This window comes from Pipistrellus kuhlii, unplaced genomic scaffold (assembly GCF_014108245.1).
Source record: "Pipistrellus kuhlii isolate mPipKuh1 unplaced genomic scaffold, mPipKuh1.p scaffold_m20_p_18, whole genome shotgun sequence".
Taxonomy (NCBI): Eukaryota; Metazoa; Chordata; class Mammalia; order Chiroptera; family Vespertilionidae; genus Pipistrellus; species Pipistrellus kuhlii.
The window spans coordinates 25318989-25336745 of record NW_023425493.1 but is presented as its reverse complement, the minus strand read 5'-3'; the positions used below and the strand labels follow the sequence as shown (position 1 = coordinate 25336745).

General features: G+C 63.6%; 2 protein-coding genes across 3 annotated transcripts; both read right to left on the bottom strand.

Moving 5' to 3' along the window:
• Positions 1-2466: 2466 nt before the first annotated feature.
• On the bottom strand, positions 2467-12696 carry PBXIP1 (PBX homeobox interacting protein 1). 2 transcript variants are annotated; one of them, XM_045583340.1, is made up of 12 exons: positions 12568-12696; positions 9979-10056; positions 8084-8210; positions 7774-7844; positions 7525-7693; positions 6469-6488; positions 6143-6356; positions 5992-6015; positions 5639-5721; positions 5417-5554; positions 3724-4931; positions 2467-3061 (listed from the first exon to the last, which is right to left on the bottom strand). In XM_045583340.1, the coding sequence occupies exons 2-12, from the start codon at positions 10027-10029 to the stop codon at positions 2980-2982; spliced, it is 2187 nt and encodes a 728-aa protein (XP_045439296.1). In that variant the 5' UTR covers positions 10030-10056; positions 12568-12696; the 3' UTR covers positions 2467-2979. The 2 variants fall into 2 exon arrangements, with proteins under 2 accessions (XP_045439296.1, XP_045439295.1); XM_045583339.1 differs by lacking the exon at positions 6469-6488 and having other exon boundaries at positions 6143-6358; positions 7528-7693; positions 7774-7904.
• A 789-nt stretch (positions 12697-13485) lies between these two features.
• Positions 13486-17528, bottom strand: PYGO2 (pygopus family PHD finger 2). Its single transcript, XM_036442447.2, has 3 exons — positions 17211-17528; positions 16738-16787; positions 13486-16163 (listed from the first exon to the last, which is right to left on the bottom strand). The coding sequence occupies exons 1-3, from the start codon at positions 17311-17313 to the stop codon at positions 15099-15101; spliced, it is 1218 nt and encodes a 405-aa protein (XP_036298340.1). The 5' UTR covers positions 17314-17528; the 3' UTR covers positions 13486-15098.
• Between the last annotated feature and the right edge of the window lie 229 nt (positions 17529-17757).

Genomic DNA, 17757 nt, shown 5'->3' with positions numbered 1-17757 from the left:
GTCCCAGAACAAGACGGAGTGAGAAGATGTCCTTGCCTCGGGGTGGCCCTGGGAGGTTCCCCTGCCACAGCCAGACAGCCCGGCGTCTGGCCGTGGCCGGGAGGGCAGTGGCCGGGGAGCAGTTCTATAATGAAAGGAACACCAGTCTCCGGCCTGAGTGGACCGAGCCTGAAGGTGACCCACCACCCAACCCTGTCACCCCGGGTGGGTGGGAACGGAAGCAGTGGGCGCAGGGGGCCTGGAGGATGGGGAGACGGGGAGATGGGGAGATGGGGAGCCAAGGGCTGGAGGGGGGTGATGAGGAGGCAAAGCTGAGGGCAATGGGAAGGACGGCGGCGAGAGGGGCTGAGGAAAGGGGCCACAGCTGAAGAATGAGGGAAGGATGGAATGCGGGCGGCGGCAGGGAGAATGAGTGCTAGGGACTGACCAGAGGAAGCAGAATTTTTCCATCTGAGAGGCGAAGGCACCCGAGGGCCACTCCTGCTCCAGGGACTCCCCAGAGGCACCGGGGCTTTGCTCTTCGCTGGCGATTTCCCAGGGGAGAGGGCAGAAAAGCCACGAGCTCAGCACACCCAGAGCTCACGCTGGCAGGCCCAGAGCAGGCTCCCCATGGGCTCCTGCTTCCCGCCCAGCCAAGCTGTCCCCGAGCCGGGGGGGGGGGGGGGGCCGGGGTAGAAGCCCACGGCCCAGTGCCAGCCTCTTTGGCGCATCTCTACCCAGAGCCCGTCATACGAGCACCCGGGACCCGGGACCCGGGGCCGTGCTGAGGCGGGTGAGTGCGCGTGATGGAGAGGGGCCCAATGGCCTGCCAGGGCGCCCCGAGAGGGGTCATCAGCCTGGCCAACGCCCTTCCCCCCCACCCCCGGGGCCTGGCCCTCCCATCAGACCCCTGGTTTCCTGGCTCTCTCTCTCTCTGGTCCAGCCCTTTCAGAAACCTCCATCGCAGCCTCGCTGCTTCCTGAGTGGGCACGGAAGAGGGGGCGCTTGGGGGAACTTCCTAGCCTCCCTGAGAGTCCGTTATGCAAACGAAGGAAACGGGCCCTAGAAACGAAACTGAGATACCCCACACCAACGCCCTCTGGGAACCCAGGGAGGCCAGGTGTGTCCCTCCCCTAACCCAGCCCCCCCCCCCCCCCATCCTCCCCAAGACACAGCGTCCCACCTGCCTTCCAGCCGGAACCCCTCTCCTGGAAACCCAAGTTCACTGTCCGCGTGCGGCTGAGCAGGGCGGACAGGGCGGGACGGCGACCGAGTGAGGGACAACGGTCCACGGAGCTGGGATGCCAGCCCCAGACCGGGCCCTCCACCCACGGTACCTGGAGCAAATGTGGAGTCAGGGCGCCACCTAGTGGCTCCCTCACCTCCCCACCCCAGAAGCCTGCTTTGGGGAAGGGGTGGGGGTCCTTTCCTCCCTCCAAAGGGAGTGAGCCCAGCTGGCGTGGCTCAGTGGATTGAGTGTGGTCCTGTAGACCAAGAGGTCCCGGGTTCGACTCCCGGCCAGGGCGCATGCCCAGGTTGGATGCTTGACCCCAGTAGGGGGCATGCAGGAGGCAGCAGATGGATGACACATCAATCAATGTTTCTCCCTCTCCCTCCCTCTCTAAAAAAAGCAGTAAAAACATTTTTTTTAAAGGGGGAATGAAAACTTTATTTTTACTATTGACACTATTACAGATGATAGATGTCTCCATTCTCCCCCTGCACCCCCCTTGGCCTAGCTGCCCTCCTTCCCTCTGCCATCGCCACACATTCATGTCCATGCGTTATACCTGTGTGTCCTTTAGCATGAAATAACTTCCGAGTGCCAAATATTGGACGTCTTGCTTCCATTGCTTTATTTACTCTCCCCCCACCTACCTCCCAAACCCCGTTAATGGGGATAAGAAACGCAGGAGATGAACACGGTAAGCGCCATCCGTCACCGGTGACTGACACTAGATTTCCCGTCCCGAAGGCAAACAGGCTGGGCGCCTAACCTGTTAACTGGCCCAAGATCACTGAGCCTGGATCCGAGCCCACGCTCACGTCTTTCCATCTCCCAGGGAGAGGGCAAGGCGGCTGTAAGCCCATGGGGTGCTCCAGCCCAGGGGGCTGAAGTTGATGGGGGAGGCGGGGAGAAAGCAAACATGCTGGCTGCCTCCTGCACACCCCCCACTAGAGACTGAGCCTGAAACCCGGACATGTGTGCTGACTGGAATCGAACCCCAGAATCAAAACTGCAGTCTTTCCGTGCACTGGACGATGCTCAAACCACTGAGCAACACCAGCCAGGGCTCCAACAGCAATTTTTTTTTTTTTAATTATTGATTTCAGAGAGAGGAAGGGAGAGGGACAGAAACATCACTGATGAGAGAGAATCATGGATGGGCTGCCTCCTCCACGCCCCCCATTGTCATGTGCCCTGACTGGGAATCGATCCGTGACTTCCTGGTTCGTAGGTCAGCACTCAACCACTGAGCCACAAGGCCTGGCTCCAGCAGTCTTTATTGTGACTGGAGTCTACAGTTCCAGGGGGCAGCGAGGCCGTGTGGGGAGCTGGGCAGAAAGGGGGCTTCGCCCTCTGGCAAGAGCTGCTTCCGAATCCACTGAAACCCCTGGGAAGGCCTGACAGCGGCCTCCAGCCGGCAGCCCTCCAACCCCAGGGTGCGGTCAGGGGCGGCACCCAGGCCGGCTCCGGAGAGGAGGAAAGCTCTTCGGCTTCCAAATCAGAATGCCATCCCCCCACCCCGCCCCACCCAACCCCAAACCAGGCTTCTCCCCCCACCCCCTTTCACATTGGCGGACACAAAGGCCTGGCCCTGAGCATTTGTATACGTTTGCATAGATAGCGAGGCAGCCCGGCGAAGGCCTTCTCCTAGCAAAAGTGGCATCAGTGCAGGGCTGGGTGACGTCTGTCCTCCAGAAGGACGTCCTAGGACACCCACAGAGCCAGGCACGGCGGTTTCAGTCCCGGGCGGGCGGGCATCGCCAGCCGCGGCCTCAGCCTCTGCGGTGGTGGCTGTGCTCCTCCCTGGGCCCCATGGGCCTGGGGCCCCGGCCGTGCTTGTCTTTCTTCCCCGACCTGAGGGGAGAGGGGGCAGGGCAGGAAGAGCCGTTAGAGGACAAGGCCAAGTGATGAGAAGGGGGACCCCCTTCCGCCTACAGCAGCCACCACCAGCCATACGGGGGCCAGACTGGCCTCCAGGACGAAGGCCCGGCTGGGGCTGGGGAGGCAGGAAGGCGGGAGCAGTCTCCCTCACTCCTGGGCGGGCCAGTAGGTGGGCCAGGACGGCTGGGCAAGGGGATCCCAGCCCAACGGGGATCCCTCTGGTGCGCGGGCGTCCTGCCCGCCGAGATGGGAAAGTATCCGAAAGCCTTGCTGAGACCGGTTTGGCTCAGTGGATAGAGCGTCGGTCTGCGGACTGAAAGGTCCCGGGTTTGATTCCGGTCAAGGGAATGTACCTTGGTTGCAGGCACATCCCCATTAAGGGGTATGCAGGAGGCAGCTGGTCGATGATTCTTTCTCATCGATGTTTCTAGCTCTCTATCCCTCTCTCTTCCTCTCTGTAAAAAATCAATAAAGTATTTTTTTTTTTAAAAAAAAGAAGCTGGGGGGAGGTGGGTGACTACAAGTGGAGATGAGAACTCAAAGTGGAACGCCCTGGACTCAGGACCCTCACTCCCTCGCACACGTACCCCCTCGCCCCTTCTCCGCTGTCCCGCCAACACCCCCCAGCCGCCCACCTCTTCCTCAGGGCCTTGTCCCCAAAGAAGTGGCCGAGGACGAAGTCCTCGAAGTCGTCCACCTCGTCGTCGTCGCCGGTCTGCCTCTCGGCCGCCTCCTCCAGGCTGTCCTCCAGGGCGTCCACGAAGTCCCGGAAGCGCAGGCGGTCGTGGCGGAAGACGCCGTCCTCCCCGAAGTACGCGGGCGAGAGGGGCAGCTGCTCGGCCAGCGGCCCGGCCCAGGGCAGCCGCGCCAGGTAGGTCCTGAGCAGGGAGGCCAGCTCCTGCCGCCGCACCGGGGCCAGCTCCGCGCCGAAGAGGGCCAGGCCCTCCTGCCGCGCGCACTCCCGCACGCCCGCGCAGCCCTGCGGCGCCCGGTACTTGTGCCCGGACAGCTCTGCCCAGGCCGGCGGGGGGCCGTGCCGGCCTTCAGGCCCCTCCTTCCCCTGAGGGCGCTGCTGCTTTTCTCCGTGTTTCCTGGGGGGCTCCTTGGGGCCCTGCCGCTTCCTGTCCCGGCCCTGCTCCTCCGCCCTTGGCCTGCCCCCCCTGTCCTCCTTGCCCCCCCTGTCCTCCTTGCCCCCCCTGTCCTCCTTGCCCCCCCAGCTCTCCCTCCGCTCCGGGCCGGACTCCTCCTTCCTGCGCTTCCAGGGCCCAGCCTGCCGGTCCCCGGGCCCGCCCCGCCACTTCTCCTTCCCACCCCGCTCTCTGGGACTCTGGAAGGGGGGCTCCAGGCTGCCAGCTTCTGAGGACGCATTGCCAGGGATCCCCAGGCGCTGGGCCCAGGCCCCCAGGCCCTGCAGCTTCTGGGCCAGCCGGTGGCCCAGCTCCGCGAGGCCGGCGTGAGCCGGGTCCCCGCGGCCTGCCTCCCTCAGGCTCTGCTCCAGGTCCCGCTGCACCGACCCCAGGATCCGCTGCTGCCTCTGCAGCTCCCGCCTCAGCGCCCGGGCCTCGGCCTCCAGCCGTTCCTTCTGCTCCAGGAAGCCAGGGCCCGGCTCCTGCCCAGGAGGGCCCGGCTCCTTGGGGGCCCTGCCCCGGCTGAGGCACGCCCCGTCCGCTCCCCGGAGGCAGGCCGCCTCCAGGCCCTGCAGGCGGGCCCGCAGCTGCTGCAGCTCGGACTCCAGGGCCCTCTGCGAGGCCTCGCCGTGCTGCAGGGCCCCCCGGAGCTGGGCGTTCTCCGCTTCCAGCACGTTGGGCCACTGCATCAGGCTCTGGAGCTCTTCCTTCTGGGCCTGGAGTGGGCAGAAGGAGGGAGCGCGCCATCGAGGGTCTTCTCAGGATGAGCCTAGAGGCTCCAACCCAAATCCTATTCCAGTGCGGTATGGCCTGGGACACTCGGAGGATTCGGTCCTAGTCCTCCTCCCCACTCGCCTCCTGCCCTAGACCTTGGAGTGCCCAAATCCCCACACAGGCCTGAGCGTCCACATCCTTCTAGCAGCACACACTGCTCCCAGACACAGGAGAGCCAGTATGTGGCCTTTGCTGCCCGGGGCCTGTTCTTTTCCTCCTCCGCACCATCGCCAGGCAGAGCATAGCATTCATCGGAGGCGGAGAGTCACCGGAAACGGGGAGGCCAGCCCTGGCCTGACCGTGAGCATGAGGGACCTGAGAGAACCAGGCAGGTGGCCTGCTGGTCCGTTTCATTGTGGGGAGGACACTAGGACAGACACCGGGCCTAGGAGGGGGGCTGGCCTCGCCCCTTCCTGCCTGTGCCCACCTGCAGCTGGGCCTGCAGCAGCCGGATGTCCTGGTTCTCCTTGGCCAGCTTATCCAGCAGGAGGGCCATGTTCTGCAGGCTGGGGGCACCGTCAGGGGGCGCTGGCGCTGAGGCCTGCGGCTGCTGCCTTCGCCCATCCTGAGGGCAGAGGAGCCGGTGAGCCGCCCTGCCCCACAGCCCGGAACGCCCCCACAGGCCCACACGCCACAGACTGTCACGTACCTGCCCATCCCCCGCAGCATCCGCCATCTCCTGGTCCACCGCGGCATCTGGAAAGACCTGCATTTCCACCTCCTCCAGGGCCCCTGAGGCACAGCAAGTCCTGAGGCTGGCCCCAGAGCACAGAGAGCACCCTCCCACACACCGCCACCTCCTGCCCTGGACCCTCCCATGCCTGCGGGCCAGGCAGGTCAAGGGCCATGGCTTACTCCGAGCAGCTGACAAGGCATAAAGAGGCATAATGTCCAGCCCCGAGCATCCCTACTTCTGACCCAAAGAGCCGCCCCACGGGCCTCCCTCGGGGCTGGGAGGGGACAGACGGAGCCACCCGGGCCCTCCCCACGGGCCCCACTCACCGTTCTCAGACTCTGAGAGGCCACCTGGGCAGGGAGACGGAGCAGAGGTGAGGCCTCGGAGGAGGGGGGCGGAGGGGCAGGGGGACAGCAGGGGCCAGGGCAGAGGCCCCAGGGCCCGGGGGGGGGGGGGGGCGGGGAGGCGCACCCTCACCTGAGAAGAGGAGGATGCCCAGGCCCAGCAGGACCAGGGCCCCGAGGAGGCACATGTTGAGGGAGATGCCCGGCTCCCCGCTTACACCCTGGCCGCCGGCCGGGGCCTCCGCACGCAGGGGCCCCTCAGGGGGAGGGGCGCCGGGCTCCCAGCCGCGCCGGCGCCACCGCAGGCCCTCCGCGCCGGGGTCCGTGTCCTCCTCGCTGCTGGTGCACGCTGGAGGGAGGGACGGGACACGGAGAGGGGCGTGAAGGAGGGCACGGGAGGCCGTGAGCCCTGGCACACAGAAGGGCACGGGGAGACCCTGCCCCTGTCTGCCTGGCATGGAGGGCAGCCCCGCCCGGTCAGGAGGTGGGAGACCAGGCCTTCGGTCTGCCAACTGCACGAGCAGCTTCATCCTAAAAGCACTGTCCTCCCCACGGGTCTCAGCTCAGCCCACAGCCATTCCCACCCGCCCAGGCCAGTCCGAACGGCCCACGTCGGCTCGGTCCCTCCGGCTCTCCTGACACCCTCTCGGCTCTCGGCGCTGTGCACACAGTCTCCCGGGGTCTCCCCCACACGCTGACGGCCCCCCAGAGATAAATCTGTAGCGCCCGCCGGGCCTCCCTGGAGCTCTGGGTATGTCTGCCTGCCCACCTTCACCTCCCACCCAGACAGTTAGACACGTCTACACTCTCACATCACATGCCTGTATCTGCCTTGGTCCAGGAACCTCCTAAATGGCCGAGGCCCTGGCCTCTACCTCCACCCTGTCACCTTCACAGAGATGGACTCACACCCCGGTGCAGCCCCCTCAGTACAGGATGGGTGGCCCCAGCCCTCTGCTGAGGCTGCCGCCTTGGCCTGGAATGTTCTCCTCCTCCTACCCCACCTGCCGAAAGCCAAATTTATGTCCCAGGCTCCACTCAGGTCCTATGTCATCCTTTCCCCAGGGACACCTGCTTCTCTTTCCCCTCAGCCTGTCCCGACTGAACCATCTTCCTCCTCCTGTGACAGCAACTGAATAACAGCTCCTTCTGCGCCCCTCACCGGTCTGCCCTTCACCTGGGCTCGGTCTCGCTGCCTCTTACCCAGGCCATGAGCCACTCACAAGCAAAGAGCCAGCTCCTGGAAGGGACGCAGGGCATGAGTAGAAAGAATCCAGAGGCAAGAAAAGAGGAGGCCCAATGGCAGAGCGGAAGGAGTCAACCTGACCTCAGCCCGGCCACTTATCAGCTGTGTGACCTTGGCCAAGTCACTTAGCCTCTCTGAGCCTCGGGCTGGTGCTGAGGACTCACTGACAGGATTTAAGGAGGCGCCAACCTAGTCCTCGGCCTGGGCCAGAGCGAGGCTCCGGAGTGATGGCTACCCCCACAGCCAGGCCTCCGTGCCAAAGGGGCCCGCACCTGCACTGGGAGGTGAGGGCAGGCTCTGCGGGAAGCTCTGGTCCTCCGGGTCCTGGGTGTCGGGTCCCAGGTCTGCCACCTCGGGGGTCTCCTCCACGTCTCCCAGGGCCACTGTGTCTCCGGAGCCAGGGAGCTCCGTGTCCTCGCCATCGCCTTCCGGGACGTCCTGATGGAGACACAGCCGTGAGCATTCCCGGCCCTTCCCACTTCCTTCTCCCCCACCCCCCATCCCCGTGGCGTCCTCACCTGGGCCTCTGCCTCCTCTGGCGGCCGGGCCCGGGCCCCGGGCTGGGAGCTGTCCGGCTCGGGGAGGGTCTCTGCAGTGGAAGGAAAGGCTCGGAGCCTCTCAGCCACACCTCCTCGGCCGCCCGGGGCCCCTGCAGGCCCCAGCCGGGCGGGGAGAGGCGGGGAGAGCCAGGATGGAGGGGGGAAGCATATCTTCAACTGAGGCTAACGTGGGAACTAAGACTAACCAGTCCCCTTTCCCCGGTGAAACGGGAGCCCTAGAAGACGGAGGAGAGAGGGCTGCACGCCCCCCTCAGCCAGGCCCCGGTACCTTCTCCATCCGCGGTCCCAGCTAGCTCCTCACCATCTGCCTTGGGGGGGCTCCGAGGGGCCGGGGGAGCTCTCTGCGGGTCTGGGTCCATCGTGGACCCTGGGCCCAGGGTCTCCACAGGCAGGCTCTGGGGAAGGAGCGAAAGCAGGAGGTGCTGCAGAGGAGGGGCCACAGGACACGGCCCGGAGCACAGGGCCTTCGCCCGGGGCCCTGGGACCAGCTGCACTGCGCAGGCACCCACCCACAGGCACAGGATGGAAGACACTGCGTGACGAGCTGGTCTGAGGGGCGGGGAGGGCAGAGAAGGGAGGACAGGGGAGGGGAGAGCAGCGGAGGGGAGGGCAGGGGAGGGGAAGGGAAGGGAGAGCAGAAGAGGGGAAGGGAGGGCACAAGAGGGGAAGGGAGGGGAGGGGAAGGGAGAGCAGGGGAGGGGAAGGGAAAGCAGGGGAGAGGAAGGGAGGGGCCGGCTGGCGCTGCAGCATCACAGCTCAGAGTGGTGTGTGGCCCTTCCTTCACCGCACTTGTGCCCTGAGGAATGGTCACAGGCTCAGTGTCTGTTCCACAAAGAAGCACCGCTGGACCCAAGCCCTGGGCACGGTGCAAACTGCCCCACCGGAAGCCGGCTACCAGAGCCGGGGCCACCAGCGCCTCCCTCCCCACCAAGAGGGCCAGCTCCTGGCTGGCAGGTGGGAGGAGGAAGAAGCAAGAGAACTAAGGCCCCCGGGTCACCGCCATGGCCCCACGGCTTCCCTGCAGCTGCCACCCAACAGGCCGCCCTTCACTTACACCTTCTTAGCTTCGCTGGCCTTGGTCCCTCGCCCACACACCCCTCTCCCAGCAGCTGCTCGCAGAAGCCCATCCACCCCCCCACCCCAGCCTGCCTGTCCCCCGCAGAGCTGCCAGCCTCTCTGCACGCTCCTCCTCAGCAGGCCCATCGCCCACGTCCCCCATCCTGGTCCCGCACCCCTCCCGCCACCACGCCTGGTCTTAGTATGTGTCTTTGCAGTTTTCCAATCACTTCCTTCTCGTGGCCACCTCTGCAAGGCAAGAGTCACAACCCCCTTTTATGGTCAAACGCCCAGCGGGCAGCAAAGGCACCCAGGGGTCTGGCCGAGTGACAGCAGAGTGTCTGCCTCTCCACTGGCGAGCTTGGCCCTGTGTCCTGCTCCAGCGCCACCGAGCGCGGCTGCCTCACCCCCCTCCCCGCCCCCCGCTGACTCCCCCAGGGACTCCTCGCCCTCTCTCCTCCTGGCGCTTCTAACTCACCAAGCCCCTGGGGTTGGGATCCCTTTACACACTTCCTCCGGCCTGCGGGACCCTTCGTCCGTCTCAGTGGCTTGAGGAGCACAGGAGCCCCCTGGGTCCCTGCCCCACCAACTTCCTGGATACAGATCTTACACACACTCCGCGCTATTGCTGCCAGCCACACGGTGGCTTCACCCTCTGCCCGGGCAGTGCGTGTCCTGATCCCGTCGGACTCGGAGCCCTTCGGTGATTTCCCCTAAGAACCAGGCCTGAATGCCCGAGCCAGGCCCTTCACAGGTTCCCTTCCAGAGGGTCCCAGCTCTCTGCCCCTAACCTCCCTCCAACACCGGCCCACGTCGCAACCTTATCCACGGGGCCTCCTCCGTCTCCCCAGGATGGCTCACGCAGGTCTCCCCACCAGCACTCTTCCTGACTTCTCACAGCTCATCCCACGCCACCCTCTTCTCGGCCACGGCCCAGTCCCAGCACCTGGCCCCTGGGCCCGGCTTCCTCCCCCCGCCACCAGTTCCTCCCCCGGCCGCAGGAGGTGATGCAGGTGACCGTCAGGACAAGGAAGGAAGAGACCCAGAAAGCAGCCTGATCCTGCAGGACCCCCGCCCCCGGTGTGGTTCCCAGGCTGCTCTTCCTACCTCTGAGCCGGCCAGCACCCAGCTATTGTCCGAATCCGGGCAGGAGGCCATGGTGGCTGGGGTCCCTGAGGCCGGCACCTGCAGAGAAGAGCTTCAGCAACCCTGCTCCCTTCAGGGGAGGCGGGATGGAGGGAGCAGCAGGCTGGGCTCAAGGCTTAACGCTTCCAGAACCAGCCTGGCTCCAGCTCTTCTGGGCATTTGCCTTGCAAATCAGAACCTGAGGACGGACAGCCGCGGAGAAGCCCGCCTCTCCCAGGCACCAACAGGGTCTTGGGAAACTGAACTGACCTTGAGAGGTCAGTGAGGCAGAGGCCTGGAAAGACTTTGGGGAATAACCCAGCCAACTCGCTCCTGCTGCCGTCACGGCAGATGAAGGCCAAAAAGTGACCCATCTGACTTGGAGAGTGAGGAAAACAGGCCGCCCTCCCTTCACCCCGACAGACTCTCCCACAGCCATTACCTTTTCTCCCAGGGTAGAAAGAGAAAGCTCCAGAGCCTCCTGCAGCCCTAAGTCTCCCACTCACCCACCCACCCACCCACCCATCTCAGGCCAGTGTGTCGAGAACCCCTGGCCGGGGAGTTTGATTGGTTAGAGCATCATCCTGATACACCAAGGTTGTGGGTCCCATCCCCAGTCAGGGCACATACACGAAGCAAGCAATGAATATATAAGTACATGGAACAACAAACCAAGTTCCTCTGTCTCTCTCTTAAATAAATTTTAAAAACACTGGCTGCACACTGGAATCACCTAAGATTTTGATCTGATTCAATAGATAATATTATCTACTGATCAGGTTCAGGCATTTTATATATATACATTTTTTTCTTTATTGATGGCAGAGAGAGAAACAATGAGAAGCACCAATCGGCGGCCTCCTGCACACCCACTGCGGGATCAGGCTGGCACCCCGGCATGTACCCTGACAGGGAATCGAACTAGCGACCTCTCGGTGCATGGAGTGATGCTCAACCACCTGAGCCACATGGGCCTTTTTTGAAATCTCCCGGATGATTCTCACCTGCAGGCAGGGTTGAGACCAACTGGCTTAGCTTAGATCCACCTGAATGCACCTTTAGTAAGTATTCGGTCATCCTCACTCTCCGTTCTAAATCCTGTTCCCTTATTAGTAACCCCAGCTTCATCTTAGGGAACCGGAAGGGGCCTGGGGAAAAGGCTTCCCGGCCAATCTCAGGGATAAAGGCTTTACAGTTTGCCGAAGCCAGGGCTGTGGGCCTCCCCCTGGATCTCTCTGACTTAGCAGGGCGGGCGCAGGAAGTCCCCCAGCTTCCAGAGCCTAAAGCAGAGCAGGGCGAAAAGCCCCGCAGGCTGGGCAGCTGCCACTGGAACTTGGCATAAAGGCGAGGGAAGAGAACGGCTGACCGCTCCCCAGTCTTGACCTGTGACCCTTCAGAGGAGGATAAACAGCGCCTTCCTGCGGGCTAGAGGGGTGGCAAGTGGGAAAGGACTCTGTAAGGGTCGCTGGGGGAAAGGGAGGCTGGGGGAGATGGATGGCAGTCCTGCCCTGGGAAACCACCCCTGCCATCTGAGCAGGTGTAAGGGGCACAGCGCCCTACAACCTCTCGTGGCCCTTCCAGAGCCAAGCCCAGGACAGATGTCTTCCCCAGGGCCGATGCCTCCCAGACACACAAACCGTCCCACCAGGAGCCGGGAGAACGGCTGCGGCGATTCCAAGTCACTCCCGACCAGCTTCCACAGGCATCCAGAGCTCCCGCCCCACCGAGCAGCCTTCTGCTCTCAGGCCCCTCCTCTGCTGTGTCATCGCTCCCCAGCCCCCGTTGCTGTGTGTGACTACTAACAGGTGGTGGCAGGAAGGAAGTGGCAGCAGCTTGGGCTGAAGTCCCTGTTTATCCCTGGCTGGTGTACAGCCTGCTCGGGTCCTCCAGAACCAAGCACCATGGCAACCAGGGTGATGTCAGACCCACTGTCTCATGGAAACCAGCAACTGGTATTTGGGTCAACAAGACCAACACTTCTGAGACTCCCACAGGAGACCTTTCTGGGACCCCTGCACTCGGGTTCTGAGCCCCGGTATCTCTCTCGGTTGGGTTCACCCAAGATTCCAAAAGATTCCCCCGTCCTCCCAGGCCAGCAGCATCTCACTGCCTTATTAGGAGGTTCCTTCTGCGGTCTAACTCCACCCTCCCCCTCGGTGTTTTCAGATCTCCTCTCACCAACACCCCCGCCCCCTCCCCCTCCCCCTCCCTTTTCATTCAGGCGGGAGTCAACAACATCGTCCTTTAGGGATGGACAGAGACCTCTGCTGTTCTTAAAAGACAGCTAAAGGGGGAGCTCTCCCACTCCGTACAAAGCTGGGAAGTCTGGTCTAGCTCATTCCAACCCCTCTAAGAGTTGTTCCCCCAAACCTCTAGCCAAGGACCTGGGGCCACAAGTATTTGCTGGGGGAGCCAGAGCAAGTTCCTGTTTTGGTCTCCGTGGTCTTCCTTCTCACAGTGACAAGCAGCTCTGTGAGGCCCGGGGGAGCCCACCCCTTGGGGTTCCGCCCTTCCTCTCCGCTACCCTCCGCCCCACAGCCGGTCTGGGGCCCCCTCCCCGCCGGGCATTACCTGGTCCGGCTTCCACTCCAGCCTTCAGCTGAACTTGTTGCGGCCTCGCCAGGTTCCCAGACCCGGAGGGGAGTCACGTGACCAGGCGCTGGCCAATGGGGAGCCAGTTTCCCTGAGGGGGCGGAAACTTTCGGCCAATAAGAGCCGGAGGTGAGAGCCTGGAGGCGGGGGACAACAAGGGGCCTGTGTGGCCCACAAAGCTGGGCTGACCTCCCGGTGGGAGGCTGGAATCCCAACGAACTGAATTTGGGGCAACTTCCCCTCCTTTCCCGGCGCCTAGTGATTAGGAGGAAGACCCCAAACCGAAAGGCAGACGGTGCCTCTCCGGAGGCGACAGGGGCAGAGACCAGCGTGGCCCGGACGGACACGGGCAGCTGCAGGACGGGGAGGGGAGGGGCAGATCGCGGGTTGGAAATAGCCCTCCCGCCACCCTCTCTCCCCTGGGCCCCACTGCCGCTCTGACAGGGGAGGGCTGTGAAAAGCGCCCAAAAGTGCCTGCTGGGCCAGGTGCAGCCCCTCTCCCCACCTGGGTGCCGCACTGACTCCTCACCCCAGCACTGGGGGTTGGACGGCGGCCGCCAAACCCAGACGCGCTAAAGGCGCTGGTTCCCCTGAGGCCTAGGAGCCGGAGCTGTCGCTTGGCTCGAGGCCCGGCCCAGGAATGTGCTCAGAAAAGAAACTTTCTCTTAGCGGGACGCAGGGGCAGGGTGGGGCACACAGGACTCTCTCCGCTCAGGCAGAACCGGCAGCTGAACCAGGGTTGTTCCCCAAGCCCAGATCTTTCTGCCATTCCCACCACCTGGGCCCCTCAAGGCTTACATCCCCCCCCCCCCCGCGCCGCCCCCAAAGCACCCTTCCCAGTGATGACGATAGCTCTTTCCAACCTTTGTGCACATAAACAGCAAGGAGTCCTTGTCAGGATTTTCACGTCATTTTATTAATCCAACCGTACAAAAGACCCCTCCCCCCATCACATTGCCGCGGACCCTCCTTCCTTCCAAAACAATGGAATGAGGGACTAAGCAGATATTCCCCCAGGAGCCACTTTACAAAATGCCAAGATGGGGGAGGCAGCACAAAAATAGCAACAGATAAAAGGGGGGCAAACAGAACCACACACACACAAAGCTGAGGGGCGGGGACTGCCCGCTGCTGCTTCAGGGTCAGGGGGCCCTGAGAGGCGGGCTGGCAAGTGAGTTCTGCCGTAAACCTGTCTCCTCTGCACATGCTGGGGGTCCAGGGCTCAACGAGCTCCTCAGGCCCGCCTTCCCCACCCACTGGGTCACGTGTGCATGCGCTGCCAGAGCGAGCAGCTGTGAGGGGCTCCTGACCAGGCCCCAGGCCCAGCTCTGGCAGGCAGTGCTTTAAAATAAAAAATAAAGATAAAGCCCAGTGCAAAGCTGGGGCTGAGAGGAATGACAAAGCTAGAACACCAGGCCCCGGTGATACACGGATGGCAGGGGAAAGAGAAGGAACACCCAGGCTCTGAACTGCATTTAAGTCCCTCGGCAATGAGGGCCCTGCTGCCTCCCCCGCCACAGGCGGCGCCAGGGATCCCTTTATCAGAAGAAATGAGGTATAAGGGCTCGGTGGCCTTTCAGGCTTTCCTTCAGCCGAGCCAGGGAGGCGGGGGAATAGGGCACCACAAGGTGAAGACCAACGCTAACAAGGTGCAACGGATGGGCAGGTGGAGGAAGGTGGCACCACGCCGAGTCCGGGCTTCCAGGACCGTCCAAACCTCAGATTCTGGTCAGACCACATCTCCCAATTTTTGGCAAAAAATATGGTCATTAGGAGAAGAAAAAGCACGAGAAGCTGGGAAAGGACCAGTAACTTTGGTACCAGGGAGAACTGTTCCGACAGCATCTCTCGTCTACGGTCCCGAAGCCCCAAATCACCAAGAAACTGCCATGGCCAAGAACTCTCCTGTTTCTTCAAGCTATTTGGTTCTTTGAAGGAGAAAGAGTTGGCAGGTTGTAGAGGAGGCAGGGGAGAGCGGGAAAAGAGGAAAACCCCTCTTTATTCCCTCCACTCTCTCCCAGAGCCCGCGGAAGGACTACTGCAGGGATGGGAAGAGACCCAAACTCCTCTGGCGAGAAACCTTTGACACCTGACTCCAAAAGCTAAGGCTGCAGCTGCGGGGCTGGAGGGGAGCGTTAGGCACAGGTGTTGGGCGCTCCCGCCATCTGCAGAAGGGATCCCCCTGCCTTCCGGATCTTCTTCCAGCCTCTTCTCTCGCAGCCAGACCCCCAGGCCTCCAGAAACACCCGCCAGACAATGGCTCCTGCGGCAGGGCTTTGGTTTCCTGGATCTCTGTAGATCTCGGCGGGAGAGGTTCCAGAACAGTGAGCGATCCAGGCTCCTGCCTGTCCACGTCCACCTCAGGTCCTCTTCCGCCCTCAGGAGACACTGCGTTTCTCCTCCGAGGGATGGAAAGCCAGTGGGAACACGGACCCAGAGCCCCGCACGGGAACCGCCCCCTGGAGGAGCAGGGAGGAACAGACGCGCTTCCCCGGGTCTCCGCGCCAGCATCACCCGTCGTTGGCAGCCACCAGCTGTCCCATGCCCTCGCGGATGTAAACAGACTGGATCTCCTTGGTCTTGAGGCAGAGATCACAGGCCCAGACGGCAGAGGCCTCGGTGGTCAGCAGCCCGTAGGCGCTCTCAGTCATGCCCGTGCACTCGCGGTGGAACCACTTCTGGCAGGAGGCCTCGCACAGAATGGCATCCTGGTCGTCGTTCACCTCACTCCGGCACGCCCCGCACGGGTACACCAGGCCTGGGGGAGGCTGGGGCCCCGAGCCCCCACCTGCCTTGCCAGGGGGTGCCAGGCTGTTGGCATCTGGAGTGCCCCCGCCCCGCCCACTGCTGTTTGGGGGGAAGCTGGGCTGACTCCCGTTAACGGCAGCAGCTGGGGAGCCCGAGTGGGGCTCCTGGGGGAAAGCCGTGGGAGCGGGCGGGTTCAGGGGCTTGCCCCCATCCTCCACCCCAGGCCCAGGAAAGCCGGGGTCCGGGCCGGGGAAGGGACTTGTGTTGGGGGGCAGGCTGGGGAGCCCCGGACCAGGTCTCTGAAGAGGAGAGGGGCCGAATGGAGCCCCCGGCTGGGCAAAGCGCTGAGAGAGAGGAGGGCCCAGCTCCCCTCTGGAAGGCTGTCCCATGGTGGGTGAGATCATGGGGCCGAACCCCCCCATTGGGCCTGGCATCATCTGCCCGCCAGGAGGGCTAAAGTTCTGACCCAGCGGCTGGCTGAAGGGTTGGCTGGAAAAGTTCATGTTGCCTGGGGGCGGGTAGCCAGGGCCCTGGGGGGGCATGTTGAAAGCAGGGCCCATAGGGTTGGGAGGGAAAGGGGGGTGCTGTCGACGAAGAGGCTGGGGACCCCCTCCACCTCCGGCACCATAGCCCGGGGGCACCTGGCCTGCCATGCCCCCTTGCACCCGGAAGCCTCCAAAGGGGACGGGGCTGCCGAGGAACGGAGGGGCCGCGCCCCCCACCTTAGGGGCTCCGAAGTCATCCTCAAAAGGGTTGGACGCAACCAGGTGATCCACCATAGGAGTCGGGGGTGGCGCAAACTCCGTCAGATGCGAGTACGCAGGGCCCTGGTGGAGCAGACGAGGGAAAGAGGGTCACGGAGGGGAGTGCAGAGCTAGCCCAGGACACCAGAAACACGCTGCACGTTTTGGAGGCTGGTTCCAGCTCAGACCGTCAAAATCAAGATGGACCTTAGGATACAACAGAGCAGAAGGCGCAGCGGTATTCACTGCACTTTGAAAACAGGTAGAAATAGGCTGGAATCCCAGCTCTGACACTGAATTACCTCAAGGCCCTGGAGCAACGATTTAACTTTTTAAGCCTCATGTTCCTCATGTGTAAAACACACAACGGCCCACCTCCCAGAACTGCTGGAGCACCACCCAGTCCTGGTAGGCGTTATCATGAGGGAACCAGGACAGGAAAAATGGGAGAAGATTCTCATCCTGGTTGACAGGGTCTTTGGGCAAATCATCCCATCCTCCCCGGCCAATGTATTATGAAGCTGAAGGGAAGGACCAGAAACAGAGCCAGTGAGAGAGAACTTTCCCTTCTCCCTGGACCAGACCAAGCCAGACACTGGAGCCACAGAGCGCAGGGAGGGGCTGCTGGGCATTCTCCCGCCCACCTGCCGCCGCTCACCTGAGTGTTGGACTTCCTTCGCTTCTTTTCCGGGCTCTTCATTTGCAAACCTGGGAGAGCAGCAAAAGGCAAACACAGACAGGTTTCCCCGAGGTCCCCCAGCCTCCTTTCCCCCAGCCGTGCTCGCAGGAACGCTCCCAACTTCAACCTACGCTAGCTTGTTTACTTATCCAGTAAACACTAACAAAGGCGTAATGTGAAAAGCAAACTGCATCACCCTCCCCGCTGCTTCTTCCTTTCCGTGAGAGACAGCCCATCTCTGGTAGCCTCCGCTTTCCAAGCGGCTCCTGAATTCCCAACCTTCGGATCCTCAACCTCTGACACCTGCCCCCACCCCTGGAGGGCTTCACCCCCGACCCCCATCTCCTTCAGGGCTCTCGGCCTACGGACCCCCGCCTGCCCACCGCCCAGCCTTTCTCCGAGCGCCCCACGCCCTCGGCTCCTGCAGCCCCGGCCCGCGGCCGCGCGCTCACCGGCCTTGCCCTGCTTCCTCCCGGTGCTGGGCGGCGCGGGCGGCGGCGCGGGACCACCGCCTCCCTCCAGCTTGTCCGGTGGGGGCGGCGCCGAGGCGGCCATGGAGTGGGGGGCCCGGGTCAGCGGCGGCGGGAGGCGGACGCGCCCTCGGGTCGCACCATCGCCCGGAAGAGGTGTCGGGGGGCAGCCAGGCCCCCGCGCTGTGGCCGCCCAGAGGGCAGCGAGGGGCAGGCGCCGAGCAGGAGCGCCCGCTGCGCGTTCCTCCCGGCCTCACAGCCCGCCGCCCGCGGCCGCAGCCACCGGAACCGGAAGTCGGCCCGGCCTCCTCCTATGAGCGGGCTGGGGAGGCGGGGCCTGAGGAGGCGGGGCCTGGGGTAGGCCCGCCCAGCGCCCCGCGGGGGTGGGCGGAGTGGGGAGCGCTTCACCACCCCCCGGCTCGGGCGGGCGGGGGTCGTGGACCGCGAAGCAGCCGCACTGGCCGGCTCCCGGGGCAGGCGGGAGGGCCGCCGCCTAAGGGCGCCTCCCAGGGCCCGCGGTTCCCATGCC